Source organism: Platichthys flesus, chromosome 24, assembly GCF_949316205.1.
Source record: "Platichthys flesus chromosome 24, fPlaFle2.1, whole genome shotgun sequence".
NCBI lineage: Eukaryota > Metazoa > Chordata > Actinopteri > Pleuronectiformes > Pleuronectidae > Platichthys > Platichthys flesus.
The window spans coordinates 12,804,180-12,830,295 of record NC_084968.1 but is presented as its reverse complement, the minus strand read 5'-3'; the positions used below and the strand labels follow the sequence as shown (position 1 = coordinate 12,830,295).

Below are 26,116 nucleotides of genomic sequence, written 5' to 3'. Positions count from 1 at the left end.
GACGGACGCCTCAACGACCAGCACTGCTCCGAACAGATGCGGTTCATCTGCCAAAAGCGCAGCGGTGACCACTGAGCAAACCGCCCCGGCTCCGCCCACACGCGTGTTCACAGATAGAAAACCTAGAATTATCAGTGACGAGCGGCTGTCAGAACCAAATATAAACCAGAACCAAATATGTCTGACGTTATAATAAACAGCTGGAAAATAAGTGTTTTCCTCCCTTTTGTGAATTTGAATTGATTAAATGAATGAATGATGTTCGTGTCGCCAATACATAGGTAAAAAGGTAATGTGAAAACAAACTGGGCAGAGGGTTGTGATGGGAATGTGCTTGTGTGACTTGGGACAAAATGTTACATAAAATAGGGACATTTTATTTAGAAATAACATCTTTTCCACAGTGCTGGGTTTCAGGCGGTTTCTTTTCTATGGAGACAAACGTGTAATAAAGTCCCTAGTCCACAAAATGTAAGGGGGGGGGGGGGGGCATTGTGAAGCCTTATATTTCAAATCACTAGAGGACACATCACTAGAGGACACACCACTACATAAAGCACGGTATGTGTTGGGGCCTGGATACCGATATCACAGTGTGATTGACAGCTAGTGCAGTCCAATGGGAGCAGGTGTAGGTGCTTGTGGGCGTGCAGTGTCTTCAAGCTCTCAGTCAGGCTCCACCCCCAGCTCCTCCAAATATGGTTACTTCTGTTTTCAAAAACAACATGATGGAGGTGGACAAAATGGCTTCAAAATGGAGGCCATGTGTTCAGAATGACGTCCAGAGGGAACAGGGAGGTTCAGAGTGTCCGTCCTCCAGCTGCGACACGTGGAGCTTGACACAGGACACACACACACACACACAGAGACACACACAAACACACGCGCACGCACACGCTGTGTTTTCCTGTTCAAAGTGCGTTTGCTGGTCAATGACCTCTCGGCTGGTGTTTGGACTCTAACAGTTTGTCCGGCTCCATCGCAGAGAAGAAGAAAGAAGAAGAAAGAAGACACACGAGGTGGAGAGACAAGGCCATGACGACTGAATACCATGACAATGGTGAGGAGGACAACAGCTCGTTCTGGAACAAAGGTACCTCTCCTTCTGTCCTTCTGTCCTTCTGTCCAACTGTCCAACTGTCTACACATGTGGCTGTAGTATGAAGAAAACTGTTCACCTTCCTGAATATAAAATAAAAAGAGTCCGTCTGTCCATCCGTCTCCGTCCCTCTCTCTACCTTTCTCTCTTTCAGAGCCTCGACCTGTCTACTTCTCAGGTGTCTCCAGGTTCAGACGTTGGTTGTACCCTGCCCTGGCAGCGACAGTCCTCCTGGTTCTGATCATAGCACTGGGAGCTAGCAGTGAGCACACACACACACACACACACACACACACACACACACACACACACACACACACACACACACACACACACACACACACACACACACACACACACACACACACACACACACACACACACACACACACACACACACACACACACACACACACACACACACACAAGGTAGTTCTTATGACACTTTGTGCAATCGTTTGGTGTTTCTGATCAGTTTGGTTTTAAGTTATTTGATGATAACTAATTGACTCGTTTGGCTGTGTGAAAAAAACAACATGTCCGTTTTTGTCCCTGTCCAGACGCAGCGACGTCAAATCGATTGTGGTCGGTGGAGAAAAGTGTTTCGAATATGACTGAATCCGTGGCCGTGGCTCAGCAGCTCAGTGCAGGTAACACACCTGCCGTCGTGCTGTCGGTCAGAGGTGATGATGTCAGAGGTGATGATGTCAGAAGTGATGATGTCAGAGGTGATGATGGACAGTAGGGTTCTTCTTCTCTTCCTCCAGACGCGGCCGCAGACATTCGCCGGCTAAAGTTTTCTGTGGAGAACAACAAGGACCAGCTGACGTCAGGTGACTCACACACTGCAGATCAGTCATTCCTCCAACAGCAACATAAGATTCCCTCATGATAACGTGTGTGTGTGTGTGTGTGTCTGTGTCTGTGTGTGTGTTTGTGTCTGTGTGTGTGTTTGCTCAGTGTCAGAGGCCCTGAAGCAGCTCTCGACCCTGGACACTCTCACCAGGACGGTTTCTGCACTGAAATGTTCCCTTGAACGCCTCATCAGCAACAGTAATCCAACACTGACCACACCTCCATCTTTACTCTCCTCAAATTTTGGACTTTTTCCAAACAATGTCAGTTTGGCGTCTAAATGTGAAGCCTCCGATTTCTTCTATGTGTCTCTCAGGTACACACGTGGAAGGCTGTTGTCCTCTGGGTTGGGATATGTTCCAGTCCTCCTGTTATTTCTTCAACACGGTGCCTAAGAGGTGGCACGCTGCGAGAGACTGGTGCAACGAACACAATTCTCACCTGGCCATACTCATCACTGAAGAGGAGTGGGTGAGACAGCCTGTCTGTCTGTCGGAGCTGGTTTTGACACTGAGTCGCTGTTTAAAATAACTACTTTTCAACAAAAAGCTTAAAACATGTCAAGTTAGACTGTAACTTCAGGCCTGACATGAAAGATCGTGTCAAATATATATATATATATTTTTTTTAAACAATCTGTTTATTGAATATTACATAATGAACAAGCAAACAATAGTGTTCCATACGGTAAAAATTACAGATGTAATTTCAACATACCACAGAACAGATACCAACCCTCTCCCCCCGGCACCTAGCCCCAACAGATGATCACATATAGTTGAAAAATAAAGAAAAACAAAAAAATAGGGTTGATTGAGGAAGACAGTGAAAGGATTAATAAATAAGCAAGTAAATACATTAATAAAAGAATACATGACATAAATGATAATAATAATAATAATAATAATAATAATAACAATTTAATAGTAATACCAAAAATAAATAAATGAATAAATAAGATAATAAGATACATACGATCAATAAAAAAAAAATAAGAAAATGAATAAATATCTACAGTATATCAACAGGTAATAATACAAAAAAAAAAAAAATATATATATATATATATATATATATATATGTGTCATATTGTTCATGTGTAGCGTTGAAAGTAGACCGAGCACAGGTCCTTGTGGGACTCCATCACCAACATTGTGTCATAGTTCATGTAGTTCTGTGAATGTGTCTCTCTGGTCCAGGACTCTGTGATCGCGAGGAGCAGCGGTACCTTCTACTGGATAGGTCTGACCGATGAGAGAACAGGAAACTGGGAGTGGGTCAACCAGACGCCATACGTCATGAACCGGAGGTGAGCTGAACACTTGGCTTATTTCAGGAATATGATCTTTTTCCAAAATGGGGACGTTTCAGAGACGGAAACTGAAAAGTATTTAACATTTAACTTCTAGATACAAAATCACAGGAAATGTCTTCAGTTGGAAAACAAGTAATTTCTAGGACAGTAGAGGTTTTTTATAACATTGTGTTAAAAGGAGTAACACAAGACCACCTGTGTGTTTCCAGACGGTGGAAACCTGGTCAGCCGGACAGTTGGACTAGTCACAATTTAGGTCCTGGAGACGAGGACTGTGCACATCTCCACAGCGACGGACGCCTCAACGACCTGCACTGCTCCACCCCGATGCGCTTTATCTGCCAGAGACACAGCCAGCACAGCTGAAGACGCCTCCTCCTTTCAGGCTGCGTCTTTATGCTGCTCACAACACGTAGGCACAGATCCACTGTGTCATGAAGACGCCATTAAACAGTTGGATCCAACGAATCAGACTCGTCTGTCTTTCTTGCATCAGTGACGGTGATTTGACACTTTTTGCTCCTGTGGACTCAAACATGATGCGATTACAATTTGGTGGTTAAAGGTCAAAGGTCCAGGTTACTGCAACCTCACAAAGCACGTTTTAAGGGCATAACTGAGGAATTCAGAGTTATGTTATTAGACAATATGAAACAGATCTATTAAAGAGTCTTGATGGACTTTGACGTAAGTGAGCTGCTGTTTTAGAGAATTACAGAGTTAAAACAGAAGAGTGAGGATACAACAGTGAGGATACAACATCATTTATTAAACTGTTAAAGTTTAATAACCTTCCTGGAAAGTAAAACAGTTTTGAAGAAAACAGTGTGAAAGGAGCTAAAACCTTCAGTTTAAACACAAACAAAAAGATCAACAGGAACAAACATCCAGATGTCCGAACAGTGGCGACAACCACAAACGTTTTGGCAATAAAATGTCACTTTAAGAAAACTTTCCCTTCTTTTGAATCACACAGAAGTTTAAGTGTCTGAACACGAAACATGAAAACACGACCATGGTCAGAATAAGAATTTACAGAGTTTGAAATGTATCATTAATATATTAGTATTAAATCAAGTTTCAGTTAAAAAATATTTTTTTACTGTAAATTTCAAGACTTTATTTCTCTATTAAACCTTCTCTTCACAAACAGATGTAAAATACTGAATTCTATTGTTTCTATACTTTTTAAACAATTGGTTGAGTGTTATGTTAAATGACTGAGTATTTTATATGACCCGATGAAATTAAGTGATGTTACTAATATAATAATGATAATAATACCAATTCTGTGGCCTTTGCTTTTAAATACGTAAATTATTCATACGTAAACACAACATCTCTACAGTTCTCAAATACTTCACATACTCCTACTAATAGTATTTTAGTATTACACCAATGGCAGAGTTCCACTGACTTCTGGATAAACTCTAATATAGCTGCGGATGAAGTCAGTGTTGTTTTTACAACAACTCACAACATCTAGTAAAGTGTCTCAGTGTCTGTTGTTATAAATAACTAGAAATACTTATCCAATATCTGAACTTTAAGAACAATAAGTTATAAAAAACTTCCATCAGGCATCTGTGTGTTTGTATGTGTGTGTGTGTGTGTGTGTTTCTGTGTCTGTGTCTGTGTCTGTGTCTGTGTGTGTGTGTGTGTGTGTGTGTGTGTGTGTGTGTGTGTGTGTGTGTGTGTGTGTGTGTGTGTGTGTGTGTTAGCTGGGCAGCCGAAACGCTCGGCTCAGGATAAGTTCAGTTCTGGTTCCCCCCAGGTGACACGCCTCCAGGACGCACACCAGCCTCTGATTGGTCAGTTGGGACGCCAAGACGATGAGGTCAGCTGAGAGGCAGAACGAGAGAGCGGGTGAGTGGCTGTGTTTGTGTGTGTGTGTGTGTGTGTGTGTGTATGTGTGTGTGTGTGTGTGTGTGTGTGTGTGTGTGTGTGTGTGTGTGTGTGTGTGTGTGTGTGTGTGTGTGTGTGTGTGTGTGTGTGTGTGTGTGTGTGTGTGTACCTGGTGAAGGTGGAGGTCCATGTGAAGAGAAGGCCCCGTGGGATAAGATGGAGGTCCAGGTGTTGGGGTGAGGGAGGACGGGAGGAGAGGAATGAGGGAGGAAGACGACGTCGACCGACACAGAATCTGACAGAGCTGAAACAGGCTTTATGTTATTTATATACCGAATTTAACCGATTCCTATAGATGGATAAACAAGATGTGTGTGTACCTCTCAGTCTCAGTGTGTAGTAGTCATCGAAGGCGGGGTCAAACCTCCCAGGGTCCGCCCTCCCTCCCATCGCCACGACGACAGCCTGCTCCTTCCTGCTGGCGTGGTCGTAACGCATCGGCAGTGTCTCCTCGGCAACGGCTGGGAGGTCGGGAAAGAGCGGAGCGGTGACGAAGGACGAGGCGTCATCTTCATCGCTGTCGTCCTCGTCTTCATCAGCATTTGAGTTTTCTAGAAACTCCATGGAGGCTTCGAACAGGATGACTGCATAAAGAGGAAGAAGATTCACCATCATCACTTGCTCACATTCCCTCTGACGCGTTAGTCACCAGAAGAAAAACATTGTGTAAAACATACACTTGCACACCTGTGTTGTCGTTTTGTTCTGGCTGTAGTGTGACCCACGGGTGTCTGAGGGAACGAGACAAAACAATATGTCATTTTCAGTTTTAAAAACATTTATAGGAGAAGTTAAACATTTGGTTCGATCATCTGATGCTTCGTTAGACACCTGAACAACGTCAGTGGTATTTCAGAGTGGCAGCAGGAGGAGGAGCTTTATTTTCAGATAAAATGTTATTTCCATTCAACCCTTGAAGAGAATATCTGCTTTAAGTGGCAGTAAGAAAGAAAATGAACAGACGCAGGTTCCGGTAAATGAAGATATTTCCTGCTGATTCGATCTGACAATGCTCACCTCCTCTTCGGAGTGTCAGGATGAAGAAGCAGTTTCCTCTTACACGACTTCCTGATGGAACAAACAGAACGACTGTAAACACAGAGCTCAACACCGACTCAGCTCCGACACTCAAATCATCTTTTCATGTCTCACGCTGCTCTGAGGTCCACAGGACGAGGCGCCAGCTGACTGAGGGCGGAGGACGGAGAGGATGGAGATAAAGACGAGGAGGAGGGGGAGAGAGGAGGTCTGAAGGAATGAGGGCTGGAGGGGAGAGGCTGGAGGGAGGAAGTGGAGGAGAGGGACGGAGAGGGAGACGGGTGAGAGGAGGTGGTAAGGAGACGAGGGGAGGACAAGGAGGAGGAGCCAGATGCAGCTCTGTCCGTCCAGAGCAAAGAGCGGTCCTCCTGCAGGAGACCAGAGAGGACAGGTGGTAAATTAGAGGAAATACTTTGTTCTGTTTGACAAACATTTATTCAACGTATACTTTTTGTTCTGTCCATCTGCTAACATGGAGGAGGCAGGGTATATGACCTATACCGCAGCCACACACCAGGGGGCAGTCATGTTTATTTAGCGTGTTGTTACCATGGAGTGTGTACGTGTTCAACAGTCACCTCTCCTCTGCGGCTGTACGCAACCATGGTTACTTTTGCCTGGATGCAGAAGGTGCGTCTCTCCCGATAACAGAGCCTCTCCAGCTCCCTCTGAAGCTCCGCCCCTCTGAGGAAACCTGGCTCACCTACAACACACAAAAACACACACACAAACACACACACACAAACACACACACACACAATGTAGATAGTTGACTTTAAAAAAAATAAAAGTGACTGACACTTAACTGACCTCTTCGATCCTTCATGTAAGTCTCCAGGGTGACCGGAGGAGGTGGGTACATGAAGAATCCTCCAATCAGAGCCCTGCTCAGCACCTGTCCGTCATCCTGGCTCCTCAGCCACTGAAGGAACTGGCGTACTGGCCGGAGTTTACGGTAACTCATCTCTGAGTGGTGGCCCAGTCCTGACGAATCAACCAATGAGAGAAGACCAATAAAGTGATGATAGAGAAGTTGACTGGTGTAAAAATCGGAGGTTCGATGCATTTGCGTTATGCAAGTTTCTACCAGCAGGGGGTGGGGAGTGTTACCTGTGCAGTACACCTGAGTGTTGATGGTGTTTGTCAGGAAGCAGCAGCTGTGACTTTGATTTGCAGATTTGATCAACTTCAGTCTCGTACAAACGACCACAGACACTGAAACAGACACAGACATTCTTAAATGATGATGAGTACACTTATCTCACACAATATATGACTTTGTTTAATGATAATTCTGAGTCACAGACTTAAAATTAAAGATGTGCGACATGACAGCTCTGCAAAAGTGAAAGAATCTACAGAATACACAGCTACGATTCCTGATGTGTCCCTCTGAGCTTCACCACTAAGTCATGTCTGAAAACGGCTCGTGTGTTTCGTCTTACACGGGTGGAGGTTGCGGTGCGTTTCAGGTTGAGACGTGGAGAAGAGCTTCACGTGGATTGGCTGATCGCTGGTCCCATCCTCCAATCGCAGCCAGCGATACTCTAAAAGCTCCGCCCCTCGACCATCTGCCAATTAAAAAACAGAGGCTGCTGTGTTTTTGTAAATGTTAAGGAAATTAAAAAATATATATATTTTCGAGAAACATTCCCCCGATTGTTCGGTTGCACAATTATTTTCTGTTTCTTGGCTTATCGATTAATCAGTGCAGAAATATTTAAATATTATTTGCAGGAGAAACCAGGAAAAGCCTCACCCTTGCTCCTGATTCGCTCTGCTCGTCCTGTGAATGTAAGCAGGCCAATCACATCGCACTCAGCGCTGTGAGGACGGTCCAGGAGATCCTTACTGAAAAACAGTGTGTTTGTGTGTGTGTGTGTGTGTGTGTATGCGTGTGTGTGTTGGTATTACCATCAATTTAAACAAAGTGAGGACATTCAGGCATGTGTGTTAGGTTGAGAGGTGGTTTGAGGTTGAGGTCAGAAGGAGGTCAGAGGTTAGGTAATAAATCAAGTACGTGTGTGTGTGTGTGTGTACCTGTTGTAGAAGCTGTAGGTTGGTGCAGGTGGGAGATACTCGGGTGAAACTGAGGATTCTGGGAGAACAGATATCTGAGCAGCAGGGTTCCTGCTGTTAACGCTGATCTCTGGACAGAACAACAGAGACAGAGGGACACGTCTGTCCTCACAGAACCGTAATATGGATACAAATGAGAAAAGAAAATTCCCCACATGACAGTGAGACGGGTTAGTGAGTGTGTACCTATATCATCCAGCTCAGCCTGGTAATGCCGTTTGACTCGATAGCGTCTCAGGCTGATGACATCACCTGGCTTCAGATGATGATACCAGTCGACACACACACTGTTCCACAGCACCACACACACACCTCCAGTCCGGTCGCACACCTCCAACACCGCCTGAACACAAAAAGAATATGGCATTCCACAGGGATCGATCTCAGTTCCTCTTTTATTTACATAATTTACACAAAATAAAATGTCCCTTACTACTTTGTGTGTGTGTGTGTGTGTGTGTGTGTGTGTATTCACCGACCTTATAAGGACATTCACAGTTTCGGTCGGTTCTCCCATAATACATCAGGTGTGACTTGTTGATGATGCGTATGATCAGACGATGCTGGACGGCGCCCCTAGCCACGCCCCTATGACCAGACAGGAAGTGGTCACGCAGATCCGACACCGTCACAGCAGGTCGTTGCTCTGAAGACACACAGGCACTTTCTTATTTGACCATTTAATTTAAATATTAAATCCAACTAAATCTATGTATTTATTATTAAAATGTAAAAAATTATTGGCTCCACCTTCCTCCTCCTCCTCTTCATCTCCATGCGCCGCCTCTTCCTCAGTGGGCGGGGCTTCCCTCCACACCTCCCCACTGTAGTCCACATTGTTCCACTGAGGGAGAAACACACTCCTATTGGCTCTCAGAGGAACCAAAGGACCTGCAGCATCTGAGGATCCAAACCAGGGCAGAGAGTCCACGTCCACATCAAACCTCCGGTCTCCATCGTCCTCGTCGTCCCCTCTGACCTCCGCTCTCTCCAGTCGGTAGCTGCAGGCCGAGAGACATTGACCCTGATTCGTTATGACACACTGATATAGTCACCTGTCACTCACTCACTCCCTCACTCACCTGTCTGTCTCCGCAGAGGCCCCGGGGCATGCTGGGTGCTGAGCGCTCATGGCGAGGGCGAAGGTGGCGTTGCGTAGCGTGGATCCCGGCCGCAGGACGTTCCTCTCCACCAGCCGGTTCAGACCAGGATCCAGAGTCACCTGAAGCCGGCAGTCGCCATCCGTCAGTGTGACGTCGTACAGGTCTTCACCTGGAGTGGACAGGGACAATGAGGACGACAGGGACGGGTCAGATGGAGGGAAACCGACCTTTTGAGTCATATTCTGTGTGATGTTACTTCATCCATGCTTTAAAACAGCCTCCTCTCCTGTCACCAGGTTGGTTGTTGTCAGAGACTCTTGACTCTGTGTTGCCCTCTAGTGGATGTACGGTATTACAACCTGGCGAATGTGGGCAGGGACGGAATCGGACATGTGTCTCTCTGTCAACGAGCCAGTACAACGGGTTTTATTCTGTGTGGTCTCACCGCTGAGCACCGCCTGGGGGAAGTAGACGGACGAGCCCTGGTCTCTGCTGTAGCGCTGCAGGTCCACCACGGACAGGAAGTCCCTGCAGACGGCGGGAGAGGACGAGGACTCCTGCGACACAAGACGAGGACAGATCAACAAAACACGAAACGATCCGTGAACAAGGAGGAGACGGTGTGAAGCTGCTGACGTCGACAATCATGTGGAAAGATGTGGATTTATTACACATGTAACACACATGTCACAAACATGTTATAGGAAAACAGGATCTGACCTGGTTTGATCCGGACCTGGACCGGGACCGGGTTAGGGTTCTGTGGAGTACGCAGCCCGCCGCCGCCATGTTGGACAGACGGGATCAACAATAACAGTGCGGTGCATTGTGGGATTTCTCCTTCAAATAACATCAAATCAAAATGTTTAATGTTAAATCAATTATATCTTTCTTCTTTTATTTTTTCTAAACCAGTTTAATAAAGATATGTTACATTTATGTAAATATGTTCATGTTATTCTCATCATTTTAAACTGAACCTTAATGACATTAAACATGAATAAACTATTATCTGACCCACTCTGAACATTTACGTTACATTAATCAGCTGTATTTATTGATTGATTGAATGTGTACATACAGAATATTGAACCAATAACCTGATGAACAAAGCAACACAAAGTCAAAGTTAAACGAACTTCTGACCTTTCAAGGCGATGACATCATAGTTTAGAAACATACGCAACCTACGTCCTGTATTCAAAGTACATTTAACAACATTAAAGGGTTTATTCTAAATCTGAATTGTCGTTGGGATTATTGATGCATCAGTTTAATGTTGACTAGTCGTTCCTGCTCAGGTGAAGAGGAGTGACTTACCTGAGACCTCCCCCTGTCGCCTGCTTCTATTGGACAATAATAGCTGTAAATCACATTGGTCTCAATGCCCCAACGCATACGGTGCTTTATGGACCATCATTTACAAAATGAACATGAGCTGTATTGAAGAAGACTTTAAATAAGCTTTGGAACGGGATTATCTTCAAAGCGTTTTATTGACATGATAGTTTATTTTACAGAATCAAGAGTGGAACACAGGAACAGTTCCGTCTGACACAGATAAGACCAGGTCAAAGGTCATGACCTCCCCGCTCTCTGAACCTGTGTCAGGTTTGTGTTCTGCGTGTGAAGTGCTGAGAGTCTCTGAACTCCAGGTAGAGGTTGAACAGCAGGTGCAGAGACTGGATCCTGTTGCTGTGCACGGGGACGTCCAGCAGGGCGCACACAAGGTCCACATACTGCATCAGGCTGCAGTCGAGGCGGGCGGGCGGCAGCTGGAGACGCCCCAGTAGCTCCTCGAGCTCGCCTGGCCACTCCTGCATCAGGCTGTCGATGTCGGGCATCGCACGGCCATAGTGGACGCTCGCCGCTGGTTTGGAGCGGTGCAGCGCACTGATGCTCTCCACCCAGCTGTCCACCGCCCGAGGAATCGACTGAGGACTCGCCACGCTCGTCACCTTCTTCAGCTGAGGACAGACAGACAGGACGAGGAAAGACGAGACAAGGACAGGTGAGACAGGTTAATGAGTGCGGTTGTGAGTTGTGTATGCAGATGTGTTTGTGTATATCGACATGTGTATAAATAAATGTACCTCTGTGGCTCCGTGTTGTTTGGTCTCCTCCGACAGCCACAGTGACAGAACCGTGGGGTCAGACTGTTTCACACTGGGCTCGTCCAGAGCCAACAGACCCAGAGCGTCTGTGACCCCGTCCGGCCTCGGCACCTAAACGCATCACAAGTCACACTGAGGTCAAAGGTCACAGAAAGACAGGCACACTGGGTGTATTTATTATTAAACAGTGTTTGATGGGTTTTAACTTTCTCAATAAAAGTCCTGGTATCCAGCTCAGACTAGAGATAAACCCAAAGGAGGAAGTGATGTCATATCTACACAGCGATGTACCTTCAGGAAGGCGTCAATGTCTCCGACAGCTGGGATGAAGTCAGGAATGAAGGGTTTCAGACTGTGATCCAACTCAATGGACTGAGGAGTGTACCTTAAGGGACAGAGATGGACGTCAACACTGAGACGTTTGAAAGGATTTCCCTGAGAGTCAGGACCGTAGGCGCTGCTCGTCTCACCGTGTGATGTACTGGAACAGCTCTTTGACCTCGGTGCTCACAGGCAGGTTGGCGTAGTCAGCGGGGTCATACGCCCCCTCCGGAGCCTGCCCCGGTTCGTCATCATCGTCTGTATCGTCTTCGTCAGAATCATCATCCTCCTCCTCTTCATCCTCCTCTTCCTCTTCCTCCTCCTCGTTCGGACTAGCACCAGGCTGCCTACCGATTGGTTTTTTGGTCCGCTGAGGCTTTTGATCCTCCTCAAACTCATCACTGCTGCTGTTGGCAGACATCAGGCCACGCCCCTCCCGACTGAGCCTGGAGAATGACTGACAGGACAAATGACCAATCAGAATGTGACTGTGAGAACACTGTGGTCTTAAGACTACAGAACAAACTGATCAGAACAAAAATCACCTCTGAGTGAAGATGCTTCACTCTGACACTAAGAGTTTATGCAGCTTAAACAAAGACTAAAAGAATCGTGAGTCAGTCTCAGCAGTCAATCATGACGTCTCAGCCTGTTTCTATATAATCAAAAAACTAATTAAAACGCCAATTAAGGAAATCCTTGTTTCTGAGTTTCACCTATGTGATCTACGTGTCCTTTGATGACCGAATGGATCAGATCCTGAATTTGGACACAGCTCACTTCTCAAAAGGTCACGTGGACCTCTGAGATTCATCAGGTGACCTCTGGAGGGGACCGAGCTCTATGTTGACAACCAGAGGACCAAACTAAATGTATACATAAGTATAATGTATATTAATAATGATCGGATCAGGGATCAGTCATATCATTCAACAGTAACTGATGAGCGGAATGTGTGAATCAGTTTAGTAGAAAACTCGACAATCGTAAATTTAGCATTACAACAAATCACATCTTGTTCAAACTGGTCATGTTTCTGTCTGGTTCACCCCCCAACCCCCTGGAGGCTCCTCGGGCGGACTGTTTGTCTCAGACAGCCAGGTCCTCGGGCCGGGCTCTGGATGTTACCTGACGCTGGCCGCGGGGAGTCGGGCTGGAGACGCTCGCCACCTCCTCGGAGTCGACCACCTCCAGGCTCTCGTCGTACGGCTGGTTGTCCAACCGGCGGGGGTCTTTCCTCCGGTCAGTCCGCTCCATAGGACACCGGACGCTCACCGGGCAGCGCACATGTATCCACCGGGGACTCAACCGATTATCTGTCCGTTAAAGCACAGACGATCCGCCGCTAGGACCGACTTCCTGTCCCGTTAGCTCCGTTAGCAACAGACGCTGTTGCTGGGCTAACACCAGCCGCCTAACAACAAACCGAACCGGAAGAGGTTTTATATTGTGGGAAGCTGTAAATCCCGCGACTTCCGGTATTAAAACTCAACAGAACTCTGGTTTGAACGCTTTAATCGTTAAATTACCGGAAGAACTCGTTTTGAACTCGACTCTCCGCTGCTAGCCTCCGCAGCTAACTCAACTACCAGCGGGTCCCGACGCGTCTCATGGCAACCGACCGCACTAAGCATCATGGGTAGTGTAGTCAAACTTTATGGAAAACATTTCTCACATTTAAGATTATTTTTCAGTGGAAGTACTTATATTATAGATCAAAATCATATATTTTTTAAGTTAGAATATAACACAATTTGATAAAAGGTATACTACTGTATGTTTAATGCTTTAAGTGTCATTAATATTCTTTATATACATTGAAAAAAAAGCTGCGTAGACATCTTCAGTCTTCCTCTATTGATCTTTATTGGAAAGTGGAACAATTCATTAAATCAATGATGGACAGTCACGTTGGTCCTGCTCCTAACATACACACACACAACCAAGCACACACACACACACACACACACACACACTTTCTGTCCTAACTCAAAATAAAAGACGAGCTAGAGATCGGAGGGAAGATGAAATGAATCATGGGAAAACGTAGAAATAAAAAACGTCTAAAAAAAACATCCTGTGTTTTGACTTCGTAGTGTTCAGAAGAAGTCAAGGTCCTCCGGAGCGTCGAGGTCTCTGTACTCGATGATTGAGCGAGGGTCTCCTCGTGCGCCCCTACACAGATAGGGAGAGAGAGAGTCAGAGTGACGACAGCACAAGGGGAAGTTGTTGATCACGTGTTTATCAGAAGGGACTTTACCTGTTGTTCCGTGGTTTCGGGGGAAACCCTCCTCCTCCTCCTCCTCCTCCTCCGCCTCCTAAATTACCTCTGAAGTTATCGTAGTTACCGCGGCCACCACCAAACTGGTTGTGTTGGTAGGGAGGTCCACCACCTGCAACACACACACACACAAAAAATGAATGGATTAAAACAAATAATCTTTAGTGACATACAAGTTGTGTAATGAATTGTGTTTGAGTGAAATATGTGAGATCTGAGCTTGTGTACCAGGAAAGCCAGGCATGGGAGGTCTGACACCAGGGGGATATCCCAGAAGACTTTGCTGTTGTGGCGACTGACCATGAAATCCAGGGATGCCAGGGGGAGCGGCTGGAAGAGCAAGACAAGTCAGAGCTTTAGTTGAAGTTTGTTCCTACATCTCCCAGAGTGCCATTCACCAGCACATGGACGACAAGTTTTTGGATCTCACCTTGCACTAACGGTAGGAGGGGCTTGTTCTCAGGAAGGGCGGGTCTCTTGGAGTCCAACAGGAAGTTGTTGAAGAACTCAACCTCCTGTCTGACAGCAGCGACCTTGTCCCCGTGTTTGTTCAGGATGTGTTTACGCACAAACTCCGGAGCCTGAACAATAACAATAATAGCAAATGTTACCATGGTAACCGCTCATTCCCCAGAGGAGGCACACAGGACTCACACGGTTTGGACTCACCTTGAACTTCTTCCCGCTCAGAGGACACAACCACTTGTCTTTACTGAGCTCCTGAGAGTTGGCCGTCAGGAACTTCTCCACCTGAGTAGACAGCCAGACGGGCATTGAAGTGAGAGAGAGAACGACATGAGAACGACATGTAAACAGACATGTAAACAGACATGTAAACAGACAGGTCAACAGACAGGTCAACAGGCAAACAGGTAGATAGATAGACAGGTGTGGCACCTCTTGCTCCGGGTCTTTCTTTCCCAGCCTGGCAGCTTCTTCCTCACTCAGTGTCTCTGATGGTGACAGCAGAGGAGCCAGACGCTCTTCACACATCCTCTGATGTTCGCTCACTGTCAAATCAGAAGAAAAAACGCTCGGTCACGCGGCGAATTCCACAGCGTGTTCGACTTCATGTGTTACAGGAGGTAACACGGAACCTGCAGTTTCCACACGTGACTAAATATTTGACCTAAAGGTGATCCTGGAGTTTAAGATAAAAGATAAAAGTGAACATAAATGTCTGATAGCAGACTGATGATCTCATCTCATTTTCATCCGCTTATCTGATGATGATCAAGTCTATTTTTATTTATCTGTGAGTGTGTGAGTGTGGGTGCGTACTCTCGACTGCAGTGATCTTGGCCACAGGTAGGGGTCCTCGTACATGGATCAGGCCACAGCGATGAGGCATCTCGTCCTCAGCAGGATACTCACAGAAGTTATAATAATCTACAGAGTGAACGAGGCGCAGGTAGAGCAGCAGTCTGTCCAGCACCTGAGCACACACACAATGTACCGTCAGAATCATAACTTTTAAACCATTATGACCGAATAAGACTTCCTGAGCTCCTCCAACCTTTATTAGCTTATCGTCCGTCTCCACGCTGACGTCAGAGGAGGAGGCGGGGTCTTTGCCGTCACCTACATCGTCACTGTTGCCCCCGGAGGCGCCAATAAGCTCCTCCTCCTCAGCGCTGACTTCCTCTATGAGGTAATCTGTAATGTTCTTCAGGACGGGGTTCGTCTCCATCTGTAAACACACGTTATAAAGCGATAATGGGTAATTACGTCTCACTTCAGTGAGCCAGACTGTCAAAATAAAAGCAGACATCAACTCCTGTTCATTCAAAATAAAAGCAGCTGCATTAACTGTGTTCAGATCCCGTTGGTGAGCAGCCAAACTACAATCACTAACTAGTTGTAATGTGCTGTGAACAACAGGACTGTACCTGTTCGGTCCACAGCTCCCCCCTCTGGTCCAGGCTGTGCACGAGTCGGGCTGACAGACGGATGTCGTTCCTCACCACCGGTTTGTGGTGCGTTAGACCGTTGACGGTGCGAACGCGACGGCACAGATCTCTGTTGACCACAGGAGACAGTTCGCAGTCTCTGAGCTGAGGATTGGAGGAAGAGAGAGGGCGGGTATCACTAAACGATCAGTTCATATCAGTGACAACTCCACCAGGAGTTGGTTTTGGTGGATTTACCCTTATGTTCTGGAGGTTCCAGCACGTCTCCTTGATGTTCACACCGCGGTCGAAAGTCACCCAACACCGCCTAAAGAACCTGATACAAACACACGAAAAAAAAAATGTTAGACTATGTCATGGTTGAACTGTGGTTATTTCACAGTTCAGATTTCATTCTACTTCCGGTTCCAGGACCTGACAGGTAAAAACCTAAACTATCCCTCTGAACCGATTCCTCAGTTTGACTTAGTTATCAACATCACTATTTCATGGATTAGAAGGAGGGAAACCACAATTACAAATGCAAAGCAGATGTGTTTTAAATAAACTGGATGATAAATATGTGATGAGACTGAAATAACGACATCCAACCCTTCAGTACTCACCTCCTCTCAGGCTGAGGGTCCGACAGCGCCACCCGTAGGAAGCCTGGGTACCTGCGACACAACTACACACACAAGCCAGGTTAGTCCAGGTGTCATTTGTGTGCGCGTGTGTGTGTGTTTGTGTGATTTTTCTCTTACCGCAGTGATCTCCTCCTTTGACACCTCTGGTGGGATGCTCCTGATGAACAGGGATGTGGTGAGGTGGAGGGGGCGGGGTTTTGCAGGGGCCTCTTTCTCCCTCTCTTTCCCTCGCTCTTTACGACGCTCTGAAAGACACACAGATATGTTGCCTCTACTCTTTGTCGTTTAACCTTTGACTAAAAAGCTTCTGATGTAGGAAAACAAATTGGTCAGTACCGTCTTTTCCTTCCTCCTCCTCCTCATCTTCCTTCTCTTCGTCCTCTTCCTTCTCTCCTTCAGAGTGGGAGGAGTCTGAGTCTGAGGCACTCCCCTCCCCACTGTCAACTGACACGCTGCGTTTTCTTTTCCGGCCCTGAGTAGAGGAGTCGACAGGATTTAATACCAACACCACAAAAATGTTAGTGTCTTCAAGAACCAACTCACCTTCTTTGCCTTTGTTGTCTTCTTCTTATTATTCTCCTTCTTTTTCTTCTCCTCCCCCTCCTCCTCCTCTTCTTCCTCCTCCTCCCCCTCTTCTTCTTCTTCATCTTTCTTCTCCTCTCCTTCCTCCTCCTCCTCCCCCTCCTCTTCTTCTTCGTCCTTTTCCTTCTTGCCATTCTGCGTGGCCTCCTCTTCACAGCCCTGGTAAAAAAATATGTTTAATGCCCTGAAGCGAAGACATAGTCAGTGTTATTTACCGGTGTGTGACATCATTCGGACCTTATCAGAGTCTTTTTTCTCGCCCTTCTCTCCGCTGGTCGACGCCTCCGTTCGACTACTGATCGCCTTTGAGCTAGTTTGATCGCTGACACTTCCTCTGCTCTGCTCGCCCTGACTCTTCTCTCCTCCAGCTGCTCCTCCACTGATGACGCCACTGCTCGTCTCCCCGCCAGTTGCTGCCACAGGAGCTGAAGGGGCCTCCAGGACCTGCAGGTCAAAGTCTGTACCTCCCTCCATCTTTATCACGGCTGCAGGGAAAGAGAGAAGGGCGCATTACCCAGAATGCTCTGCAAAGTGACACCAGCATCTGGATACATGTAAATATAAGGTTTTATCTTAATATACATTTACTGATCTCACCTGCGTCGAGGAGTTTTATGATTGCTGAGCTGTGGTCCATGTCTAGAGACATATTTTCCAGCCAGTTGTTGTCTAGAAGGAAGAGGAAGACGCCGAGCCGGGTTTTGAGGGAGGCCAGTGACTCCGCCTTACTGGCCATGATGTCTTCGGGGTGGTACTTTGAGCGAAACCACTCCTGGTCTTTGTGCTGTAGGAAGAAGTCCTGCAGCTGCTGCCTCCTGAAGTCCAGCTTGTACTGGTTGTAACGCTTCACCGCCTCCGTCTCATCGACACTGTCCTCCATGTTCAACAGGAACTCCTAAAAATGAATTAGATTGAGTGCATCCTGACAATTGACCCTGACCTCACATGTTGTGACAGAAGCCCAGTATGTTTTCTCACCTTAAAGCTCCTCATGGTCGGAGGACCAGGAGGAGGAAGGTCAGGATCAACCATCCCCAGCCTGAAATAATATAACCACAAGAGAAAGGCGTCAGATCGGACTTCTTGTCAATTCTGTTGGATGTACGTCTCCACTAACCACTGAAGTCCCAGTTCCTCCAGGTGTTTCTGTCATGTTATATTCACCATAACATGAGGTCACTGTGACCTTTAACCAGTAACATCTAATCAGTTTATCTGAGTCCAAATGACATATCCTTAGAGGCAGATTTAAGATATGTTCCAGAGACCCAAAAACATGTTAGACCAGGATGATCTTGAACTTTGACCACGTGCGGGGGGCTGAGGCTCACCTGCCCTGAAGTGGGTGACCTCCGTGATGGGGGTGAAGGTGGGGGAGGTCAGGATGCCAGCCCTGAGGCCCCGCCCCTGGAAACGGAGCCCCTCCTCCGTAGGGCATGTCGTAGCGGTACGGCTCCCCCCGATGGTCATCCCTGAAAATATCCGCAACAATTGACAGAATGAGTATAGATAAGTGGATAAAATACATGTGTGCTGCTGAAACACACACACACAGCTCACCAGTCTCTCCTCATGCGTTTGTGTTGAGGGCTGATGTGTCGAGGGGGAGAAAACCTCTCTCTGCGGCCTCTGTCATAATCCCTCCTCCTCTCTCTGCCGCGGTCCCAGTCCCTGAACAAGCGATATCCACACGGTTACTCAAATGAACATACTCAAGCTGTAGTTGTATGCTTCCATCAACTAGTACAATTCAGTCTACTTGGTTAGAGTGACATCAGGTGGGTTTACCTGTCGGGCCAGTCGTCCCGCCTCCTCTCCTCCCTCTCCCTCGACCGCTCCATGTCGCTTCTCTCTCTCCTGAACTTGTCCCGCCTCCTCCTGTCGAACTCATCATCGCTGTCTCCCATTTGACTGAAAACAGACAATTTCATTTAAAATCCTGAAGCTTTTGTCAGACGTTCATCGATCCGTTATTTGACTAAACAAAGCAGCTCTAAACGAGTCAAAACATTAGGGGATTTTAAAATAATGTTTCTTAATCTAAAGTTCAAAAGGAAAAATAATTGTCAAATATAAAGGATCTTTTCTCAGTATGTTAAAAACTAATAACGAATAATTCATCACTGAGTTCACTGCAAACTGATCTGATCAGTCACTTAACATGCAATTAATTCACTAACGACAACAAACAGAGGAAACACGAATCGTCGCACAAGCAACATGTTATTGAATGGTGCCTTGTGTCGATGCTAGCTGAGTTAGCCTATTAGCTTCTGCTGTGCTTCACTAGCATTGACCCTCAATGGCCGCTGCGGGTTTCACTCCCACGCTGAACTCAAACCCGAAGACCGTGGTAAATGACGCCTGACAAGAATAGCGTTAACTTTAACGGTCAAGTTAACGTTAGCCGTGGAGCAGCTGGAACAAGCTAACAGCGGCTAATTAGCTAGCTCGCATCAGAGCTAACCCAGCGTGCAAATATAAATATTATATACAATTCGTTTTCCTCCTTGTTTGCTCGCTTTGAGCTTAGTGCGAAAGTATTAATTAAAAGTTCTTAGTGTTTTTACCTCAAACTTCTCCGTTCACAAAGTGAAGAATTAGCTCCGGAGCTAAAGCGACTATTTCACCGCCAGCCGGAGAGGAAACCCAACCAACGACACTTCCGGTTCAACTGAGCTCCAATTTCTTTTAATTCCGGTTAGGGTTTTAGTCTCCAACAAACACACGCGCCCCCTGGAGGCTTGTGCGAAACACAACAATGATAATAAGAGCGAAGAGCGGCCGGGTAACTATAATAAAAGAGAAAAACGTCAACAAATTTGACTAGTTTTACTTTATAATAACCTTTAATAGAAACAGAATCGTTATTCTTTCCCTATGGAAGTACATATCCACCAGAAAAACATATAATGTAAATAAAGACAAATATTAACAAGAATTAAAATAAAATGCTTAACTTAGTTTTTTCACAATAATTAATATCTCACCATTTAGTTTTGATTTAATGAATTTTACAGTGAAGTATTGTTTGTACACATCTTTGCCATACATTTTATATGATCATTTAAAATTAGGTTAACATATGATTTTGAATTATATTTTTGAACTGCTTGAATATAACCTTCTGTTCTACACATATTGTATATATACAATTTTACTTGACTTTGATACATTTTCAATACAAATCGTAATTTGTACCTACTTTCAACGCAATGCAGTTTTCTCAAAAAGCTTTTATTTGTGCTTGTAACTTTACATGGGTTTGAAATGGTTTTTGCAATCACACAATCATGTCGAGAGTGATTTTCCCATACAGGGCAGAGGGGTAGAAGACAGTAGCTAGCCAAAGCTAGCAATAGCGAGCCAAAGTACGAAGGAAAAATACAGAAACTATGCATAAATAAATCACTGTTTATCATCTGCATAGAGCGTGAACATAGGAAGTGGTATTTGAAGTCTTCTTCAATTTGTCCAATCAGAGCCTTTATAGCTTGCTCTCAAAGGTCACGTTGTCTTTTTCTCCACCAATACCATTGCTGCCTGGAGTCGTTGCTCCGCCCTCCACGTCGTCTGCCAAAATGAATGTAAACAAATATTAGTCATTTGATAAATTTACCTAAATGTGACTTATACATAATACAATATACTGAAGGTTAAATTGTGAAATGAAAACTGACCTTTGACCTTTCGCTCCAGGAGGCGTGGTCCTGCCAGTCCAATACCCAGTGCCCCTATGGGAGCTGTGGTGAGGATGGCTAACACAGCTAGCGTTAGCACATCCAATCCAAACTTTATTAAGGCATCATCTCTTTCCTCTCTCGCCATGTCCAAAGCCTTCGAGCCAATAGCAGCCTGACGCGTCAACAAGCGAAAAACACAAACACATTTACTTTATTTATCTGTTCTTATGGTCACTGAAGAAGTTGTAGAGTTCCTGTTGCTGACCTGTACGGTGGCTTTCGGCAGCCAGGCCACAGAGATGAAGAATTTCTCCTTCAGATTGAATCCTCCGAAATGAACCAGCAGGAAGGTAACGAGCAGACGGATCACCAGACCAATACTGATACAGGCCAGACCCAGACCTGGGGCGCCAACAGAAAGCGGGACAATACTCTTAGCGCACGTCCACTGAATGGTTAGTCTGATAATAGTTCCGTGTAGGGTTCTTACCAACAGTGCTGGGGTTGAGGGTTGATATGGTGATCTCTGCTCCAATCAGACCAAACAGGAGAGGCTGGAAAACATCCCATGCCTGACCCACCATGGCTGCCACTGGGGCCTGGATGAAAGGACAAAGGGTCGGTGGTGTGAACGGTTCCATACATGCTGATGGTGCTTAGAAAAGGTTTAAACCATTGATTTTTGATGTGTTTTACTTTGTCGGTTTTCCAGCCCAGAGCAGCAAGGAAGGCCAGCACCAGCGTACAGAGCCCACCGGCTCCGGCAAAACCAACAACGTGACTGAAGAAGACCGAAAATATGGACAGACCCAACAACATGAGAGTCCTTCTCAACACAAGGTCCTCCTGCAGGGACAGAGAAGCAGAGTATGTTAAAACATAAACAATTTGAATTAAATTTGGTTTCATTTTTATGATACTTCAACATTAATCGATGTCAAACCTGGTCTTTGCTTGGGAAGAAGCACAAGAACAGACCCAGGATCAGCCCAGCGATGACCCCTCCCACTACCTCCAGGAAACCTTTCAGGATGTTCATCCACGTGGAACCTGCAGGACAAACACGACCACATCACGTTGAGCAGATAAAGAAGAACAGAAGTGAACAGGACAGAGTAGAACCCGTTCTCTGACCTGTAGAGAAGGCGATTCCCAGGCAGGTGGAGAACCCTGTTATGGCCAGAATATCATCAAAACTCCCGGCAGCCATCAGCAAGGTGGGGATTCCCTGAACAAGCGCACAGAACAACATTACAACGTTAACAGAAAATCACACAAACTCGTTAGAATGTTTCAAGGCCCCCTGGGGGTTAAATGTAGAACCAGCAGTTATCAGTGCTCAGCTGGTACTTTACCTTCTCCACTCCGTATCCCTCTCTCTGCAGGAGCAACATTGAAGGCACCACAACGGCTGGAGACACTGCAGCCAGGACAAAGCTACGCAGAAATGTGACAGTAAGCAATACAGTGTGTGTGTGTGTGTGTGTGTGTGTGTGTGTGTGTGTGTATCTATGAGCATGTGTGTGTGTGTGTTACCCCAGTATGAAGCCCCAGACCCAGGGCAGACCCAACAGGAAGTGAGAAACCACAGCTACGGTGGAGGCCTCCAGCAAACAGGGGCCAACCGCAAGACGCACACACACTGCCTTCAGACGACTCAATGCCTGCACACACACACACACACACACACACACACACACAGAGACACATATAGATTTAAACCTGTGGTGACACAACATCATTCATATGTGTGTGTGCTTGTGTGTTTATGTGAGTTTGTGTGTGTGTGTGTGTACCGAGGGGTCGAGGCCAAGCCCAGCTCTGGTCAGGATGATTGACAGGGCGATGTTCCTCATAGCTGCAGACCAGTGGGTGTTGATGAAGACGGCGTCTGTTATGTACGGAACATTACGCAGCAACAGACCTGCCAGCAACATACCTACACACACACACAGACACACACATACACAATACATTTTTCGAACAAATGGGAGATGCAGTTAGAATTATTCTGTTTTGGATAAAATAAACATAGATCAGATTAAATCAGATCAGATTCTTGGGTCGTACCAAGTAGAGGAGGGAAGGGGGGTAGCGTGGGCAGTTGGATCATGCCCACCAGTTTCCCTCCGAGCACGGAGCAGATGAAGAGGATGACGAGGCCGAACAGGTTCCCTCCAGGTAAACACTCACTTCCTGTGATGGACCAGACAACTCCGAACAGCAGAGCAAACAGACACACTGCACACACACACACACTTTATTTTTCATCTTTAAATGTATGTGTTTCTTGTGGTTTGTTTTAATTATTACAGAATATTTATTCTATAAGTATCTAGTATCATTCACAAGCAAACTACCTTTAGTGATGAGCAGGCTGATGAGTCCCTGAGGTCGAGGACATCTGTCCTTCAGTCTGATACAACACGAACAGCAGGAGGACGAGTCTGACTCCGACAACTTCATCTAAACACACACACACACACAAACACACACACACACACACACACACACACACACACACACACACACACACACACACACATTTATACAAACTATTTAAGATATGTATCACAGACACCACGTCCCACAGTCCCAGTGGCTGCACAAGTGAACTCAAATGAAACCCACATCAACAAATACACAAAACTCATCAGCCAAGAATCAAACAAGACAGCCACACTTCAACAAAACACCGGCTCACCGATCGCTACAATATCATAAAGAATCAAATCGTATAAAATCATATCGTATCATTGCAATCAGCATCGTGTAGTGCTCTGCTGTCCACATACTTTTAGCTTGAATCTGTTGATTTTGCCGCTGATTTGTTGTTTATTATGAACAGTTATGCACTGTTATAAACCGTGTGTGTGTGTGTGTGTGTGTGTGTGTGTGTGTGTGGTCGACCACTCACCTCGGCCATTGTGTCCGTCTTCCTCTGCGGCAGGACGGTGATCTCTCTCTCCTCCTGACTGACCTGAACTTTACTCTCTCTCTTCACCACCAACGAGTGTGGAAATTGTAATGAGAGAGAGAGAGAGAGAGCGAGTGACCAAGGTGTTGGACTTTGTCCTCAGCCCATATTAAGAAACTTTGCCTAATTATTCTATAAAACATCACCTGTTTATTTCAGTTATTGATTGATCTGATGATCGTTATATTGAGGATCAGTTTGTTTTGTCCCAACTAAACTCCAGTTATTAACGAGAGAAGCAGCAAACCATTAAACAAATATTAATCAATCAATCAATTGATTGATTAATATCAATCAATTGATCATTCTGTATGTACTTGTACATATTGGTACTTTAAAGCCTCTTGTTATGTTGTAACTTTAGTAACTTTAGAAACCTTAGATAAGTGTAGATCAGTAAAGTCGATATGAGGTGTGTTCAACTACAGGCCTTGAGTAAATGCAACTAGTCTGGATTTACACATGAGTTGAGAAAAGCTAAAGCACGATGCTGGCTCTTGAAAAATCATCATGTTATTATTATTATTATATTTATCACAAGAGTAAAGTTCTTTACAAACCAAAACACAGTATGAACCTCAAACAGCCCCTTGAACCTAAGTATACACCCACACCCCCCCACCCACACCCACACACACCCATCCACATACACACACACAGTCTGCTGTTTGCACATTCCTTCTCTTATTTTCACTTCTCCCTTTTATCTTCCTCTTTTTCACTCAATCCATCTCTGTCGTTTGATGAACAGGATTTAGTCTTTCATCACAGTAATCATTTAACTTTCTGACCTTTCACACACAGTGTTCACTCTGCTGCTGTTTATTGCTGTGACTCCGTCACTGAAGGTGACAACATCTTTCCACAGCAGAATTGATACGTCCTGCTACTCTACAGGCTCCGCCCCCTTGCCTGAACGTTCCCCACATGTTCCTGTTGGTGTGAACGAGTCGGACCCAACAACCTGCTGCTGCTTCACAGGACAAACACTAACTCCAGGAAACGTCCAGACACAAGTTTACAGAGAATGTTAAAGAAAATGAAGTATACAAATTCAGCAGTTGCTTCAACTACTTCATATCTGCTCAGATAAGTGAGTCCACACTGGTTCTCAACATGAGGGTCGAGTCCCTTCAGAGGGTCACTAGGTCGATCTGAGGGTCCTCACATGATTCATGAGACAAGAACAAACAAACCCAAGGTTCTGATTGACCGAAGCTGAGCTGAGTACATTTGTAAAACAGAAAGCTGAGAGATGGATTCATTTTTTATTGCTTGTTAAAGTCTGTTGGTTCTGCAGTTAAAATCTCTTTCTACCGAGTCAGTGATTTATTACTCATTTAACATGACACTCTCCTGTGTGTGTGTGTGTGGTACAGGAGCAGATATAGTTTATGATTCATTATCATCACACTGTAAGAAATCCGGCCACACACACACAAACAAACACACACAAACACACAGACACTCGCACACCTCAGCTGGTTTGGGCTTCAGTCCCTCGTCACGACAGTAACGCTTCGTGGCTTCTTCGTCCATCATCTGCAACAAACACAAACGTTAATGTTCTTTAATTGTGAGGACACTCAGTTGCAGACACAAGATTCATAAAATTATGTCTTAACCTTGAAACTTCTAAAACACTGAGAGCTGAACTAATTGTCCTCACAAACCACAATGTCCTCACTTTACGGGTGAAAAAAAAACGTTCTGATGAATGAATTCAGATCTAATGTTCAGCTTCATGATTCAGTCAGAGGAAAACAGGACGGACATATTATCTTATTTAATAAAACCACTCTCTCGAGGAAATCCTTTACAATCCTTTTAAATCACAATTTCCAGAGTTATCAGGAAACGTATGAGGAAATCACGGAACTGTGGAGTTTTACTTGTTTCTCACTGAAACATCTCAGACATTTGTTTTATTTGTCATATGTAAGTATAATGAAAAGTGTTGGATTAGATCAGGTCATCAGAGCCATTACAGTAATATTACATTTAAAGACAACACAGTAAAATAGAGCTTGATATAATCATTAAAAAATCCAAACAATAGAATTCAACAATACACATTACTGTGTCAAATAAAGCGTCTGACCAACTAGTATAGTAAGTATGACAAGTTATTAGATTTACTGTCTCTGATTTTTATTTAATTAAAACCTAATTACACAATTAAAATTCAGCATATATGGAAAAGTAACATAGATATTGAATTATTATTT

General features: G+C 45.3%; 6 protein-coding genes and 1 long non-coding RNA gene across 7 annotated transcripts in view; 3 read left to right on the top strand and 4 right to left on the bottom strand.

Moving 5' to 3' along the window:
- LOC133949638 (C-type lectin domain family 10 member A-like) overlaps positions 1 to 211 on the top strand; it is a 4,596-nt gene extending 4,385 nt beyond the window's left edge. Inside the window, exon 14 of the mRNA XM_062383571.1 lies at positions 1 to 211. This exon is cut by the window's left edge and continues 82 nt beyond it. Coding sequence (XP_062239555.1) covers positions 1 to 75 — 75 coding nt within the window. The 3' untranslated portion in view covers positions 76 to 211.
- A 716-nt stretch (positions 212 to 927) lies between these two features.
- LOC133949655 (asialoglycoprotein receptor 1-like) lies at positions 928 to 3,737 on the top strand. The gene is made up of 8 exons (XM_062383596.1): positions 928 to 1,093; positions 1,254 to 1,361; positions 1,660 to 1,749; positions 1,867 to 1,932; positions 2,060 to 2,152; positions 2,271 to 2,425; positions 3,154 to 3,263; positions 3,479 to 3,737. The coding sequence occupies exons 1-8, from the start codon at positions 1,036 to 1,038 to the stop codon at positions 3,633 to 3,635; spliced, it is 837 nt and encodes a 278-aa protein (XP_062239580.1). The 5' UTR covers positions 928 to 1,035; the 3' UTR covers positions 3,636 to 3,737.
- Positions 3,738 to 4,134: 397 nt separating this feature from the next.
- Positions 4,135 to 10,191, bottom strand: si:ch73-71d17.2 (RPA-related protein RADX). Its single transcript, XM_062383533.1, has 18 exons — positions 10,115 to 10,191; positions 9,840 to 9,951; positions 9,374 to 9,563; positions 9,042 to 9,292; positions 8,771 to 8,937; positions 8,478 to 8,634; positions 8,253 to 8,361; positions 7,972 to 8,063; positions 7,658 to 7,783; positions 7,323 to 7,427; positions 7,023 to 7,196; positions 6,791 to 6,915; positions 6,327 to 6,580; positions 6,192 to 6,242; positions 5,862 to 5,905; positions 5,495 to 5,758; positions 5,284 to 5,418; positions 4,135 to 5,111 (listed from the first exon to the last, which is right to left on the bottom strand). Exons 1-18 carry the CDS (start codon positions 10,181 to 10,183, stop codon positions 4,987 to 4,989), a joined length of 2,550 nt encoding a protein of 849 aa, XP_062239517.1. The 5' UTR covers positions 10,184 to 10,191; the 3' UTR covers positions 4,135 to 4,986.
- On the top strand, positions 9,194 to 10,403 carry LOC133949683 (uncharacterized). Its single transcript, XR_009920170.1, has 2 exons — positions 9,194 to 9,288; positions 9,390 to 10,403. It is a non-coding gene; the product is annotated as an uncharacterized LOC133949683 (long non-coding RNA).
- Positions 10,404 to 10,871: 468 nt separating this feature from the next.
- Positions 10,872 to 13,431, bottom strand: ift46 (intraflagellar transport 46 homolog (Chlamydomonas)). Its single transcript, XM_062383589.1, has 5 exons — positions 12,958 to 13,431; positions 11,979 to 12,286; positions 11,800 to 11,893; positions 11,488 to 11,619; positions 10,872 to 11,361 (listed from the first exon to the last, which is right to left on the bottom strand). The coding sequence occupies exons 1-5, from the start codon at positions 13,084 to 13,086 to the stop codon at positions 11,002 to 11,004; spliced, it is 1,023 nt and encodes a 340-aa protein (XP_062239573.1). The 5' UTR covers positions 13,087 to 13,431; the 3' UTR covers positions 10,872 to 11,001.
- Positions 13,432 to 13,671: 240 nt separating this feature from the next.
- Positions 13,672 to 19,903, bottom strand: LOC133949603 (serrate RNA effector molecule homolog). The gene is made up of 21 exons (XM_062383529.1): positions 19,799 to 19,903; positions 19,017 to 19,139; positions 18,789 to 18,899; positions 18,560 to 18,700; positions 18,207 to 18,267; positions 17,826 to 18,123; positions 17,466 to 17,713; positions 17,190 to 17,387; positions 16,983 to 17,118; positions 16,764 to 16,891; positions 16,626 to 16,687; positions 16,258 to 16,336; positions 16,000 to 16,164; positions 15,627 to 15,800; positions 15,392 to 15,545; positions 15,008 to 15,120; positions 14,780 to 14,860; positions 14,541 to 14,691; positions 14,339 to 14,440; positions 14,090 to 14,222; positions 13,672 to 14,004 (listed from the first exon to the last, which is right to left on the bottom strand). Exons 2-21 carry the CDS (start codon positions 19,133 to 19,135, stop codon positions 13,929 to 13,931), a joined length of 2,730 nt encoding a protein of 909 aa, XP_062239513.1. The 5' UTR covers positions 19,136 to 19,139; positions 19,799 to 19,903; the 3' UTR covers positions 13,672 to 13,928.
- Positions 19,904 to 20,093: 190 nt separating this feature from the next.
- LOC133949630 (sodium/hydrogen exchanger 9B2) lies at positions 20,094 to 25,430 on the bottom strand. The gene is made up of 14 exons (XM_062383562.1): positions 25,365 to 25,430; positions 23,829 to 23,909; positions 23,272 to 23,377; positions 22,982 to 23,152; positions 22,708 to 22,850; positions 22,448 to 22,575; positions 22,267 to 22,348; positions 22,046 to 22,139; positions 21,855 to 21,961; positions 21,608 to 21,757; positions 21,402 to 21,510; positions 21,177 to 21,313; positions 20,909 to 21,083; positions 20,094 to 20,801 (listed from the first exon to the last, which is right to left on the bottom strand). Exons 1-14 carry the CDS (start codon positions 25,428 to 25,430, stop codon positions 20,716 to 20,718), a joined length of 1,635 nt encoding a protein of 544 aa, XP_062239546.1. The 3' UTR covers positions 20,094 to 20,715.
- Positions 25,431 to 26,116: the final 686 nt, after the last annotated feature.

Bases quoted from the DNA above. Each gene is read 5' to 3' on its own strand.
- LOC133949655 (XM_062383596.1), top strand. From the start codon at position 1,036: ATGACGACTGAATACCATGACAATGGTGAGGAGGACAACAGCTCGTTC. The intron at 1,094-1,253 runs GTACCTCTCCTT...TCTCTCTTTCAG, and splicing joins CAGCTCGTTCTGGAACAAAG to AGCCTCGACCTGTCTACTTC. The intron at 1,750-1,866 runs GTAACACACCTG...CTCTTCCTCCAG, and splicing joins GGCTCAGCAGCTCAGTGCAG to ACGCGGCCGCAGACATTCGC.
- si:ch73-71d17.2 (XM_062383533.1), bottom strand. From the start codon at position 10,183: ATGGCGGCGGCGGGCTGCGTACTCCACAGAACCCTAACCCGGTCCCGG. The intron at 5,759-5,861 runs GTGTGCAAGTGT...CTCTTTATGCAG, and splicing joins AGAACAAAACGACAACACAG to TCATCCTGTTCGAAGCCTCC. The intron at 5,112-5,283 runs GTACACACACAC...TCTGCCTCTCAG, and splicing joins TGGACCTCCACCTTCACCAG to CTGACCTCATCGTCTTGGCG.
- ift46 (XM_062383589.1), bottom strand. From the start codon at position 13,086: ATGGAGCGGACTGACCGGAGGAAAGACCCCCGCCGGTTGGACAACCAG. The intron at 12,287-12,957 runs GTAACATCCAGA...TTGTCCTGTCAG, and splicing joins CTCCCCGCGGCCAGCGTCAG to TCATTCTCCAGGCTCAGTCG. The intron at 11,620-11,799 runs GTACATCGCTGT...TGATGCGTTTAG, and splicing joins ACATTGACGCCTTCCTGAAG to GTGCCGAGGCCGGACGGGGT.
- LOC133949603 (XM_062383529.1), bottom strand. From the start codon at position 19,135: ATGGGAGACAGCGATGATGAGTTCGACAGGAGGAGGCGGGACAAGTTC. The intron at 16,337-16,625 runs GTGAGTACTGAA...TGTTTGTATCAG, and splicing joins GACCCTCAGCCTGAGAGGAG to GTTCTTTAGGCGGTGTTGGG. The intron at 16,165-16,257 runs GTAAATCCACCA...TCCAATCCTCAG, and splicing joins GGAACCTCCAGAACATAAGG to CTCAGAGACTGCGAACTGTC.
- LOC133949630 (XM_062383562.1), bottom strand. From the start codon at position 25,430: ATGATGGACGAAGAAGCCACGAAGCGTTACTGTCGTGACGAGGGACTG. The intron at 23,378-23,828 runs GTGAGTGGTCGA...GTGTGTGTTTAG, and splicing joins AGACGGACACAATGGCCGAG to ATGAAGTTGTCGGAGTCAGA. The intron at 23,153-23,271 runs GTAGTTTGCTTG...GTGTGTGTGCAG, and splicing joins CAGCCTGCTCATCACTAAAG to TGTGTCTGTTTGCTCTGCTG.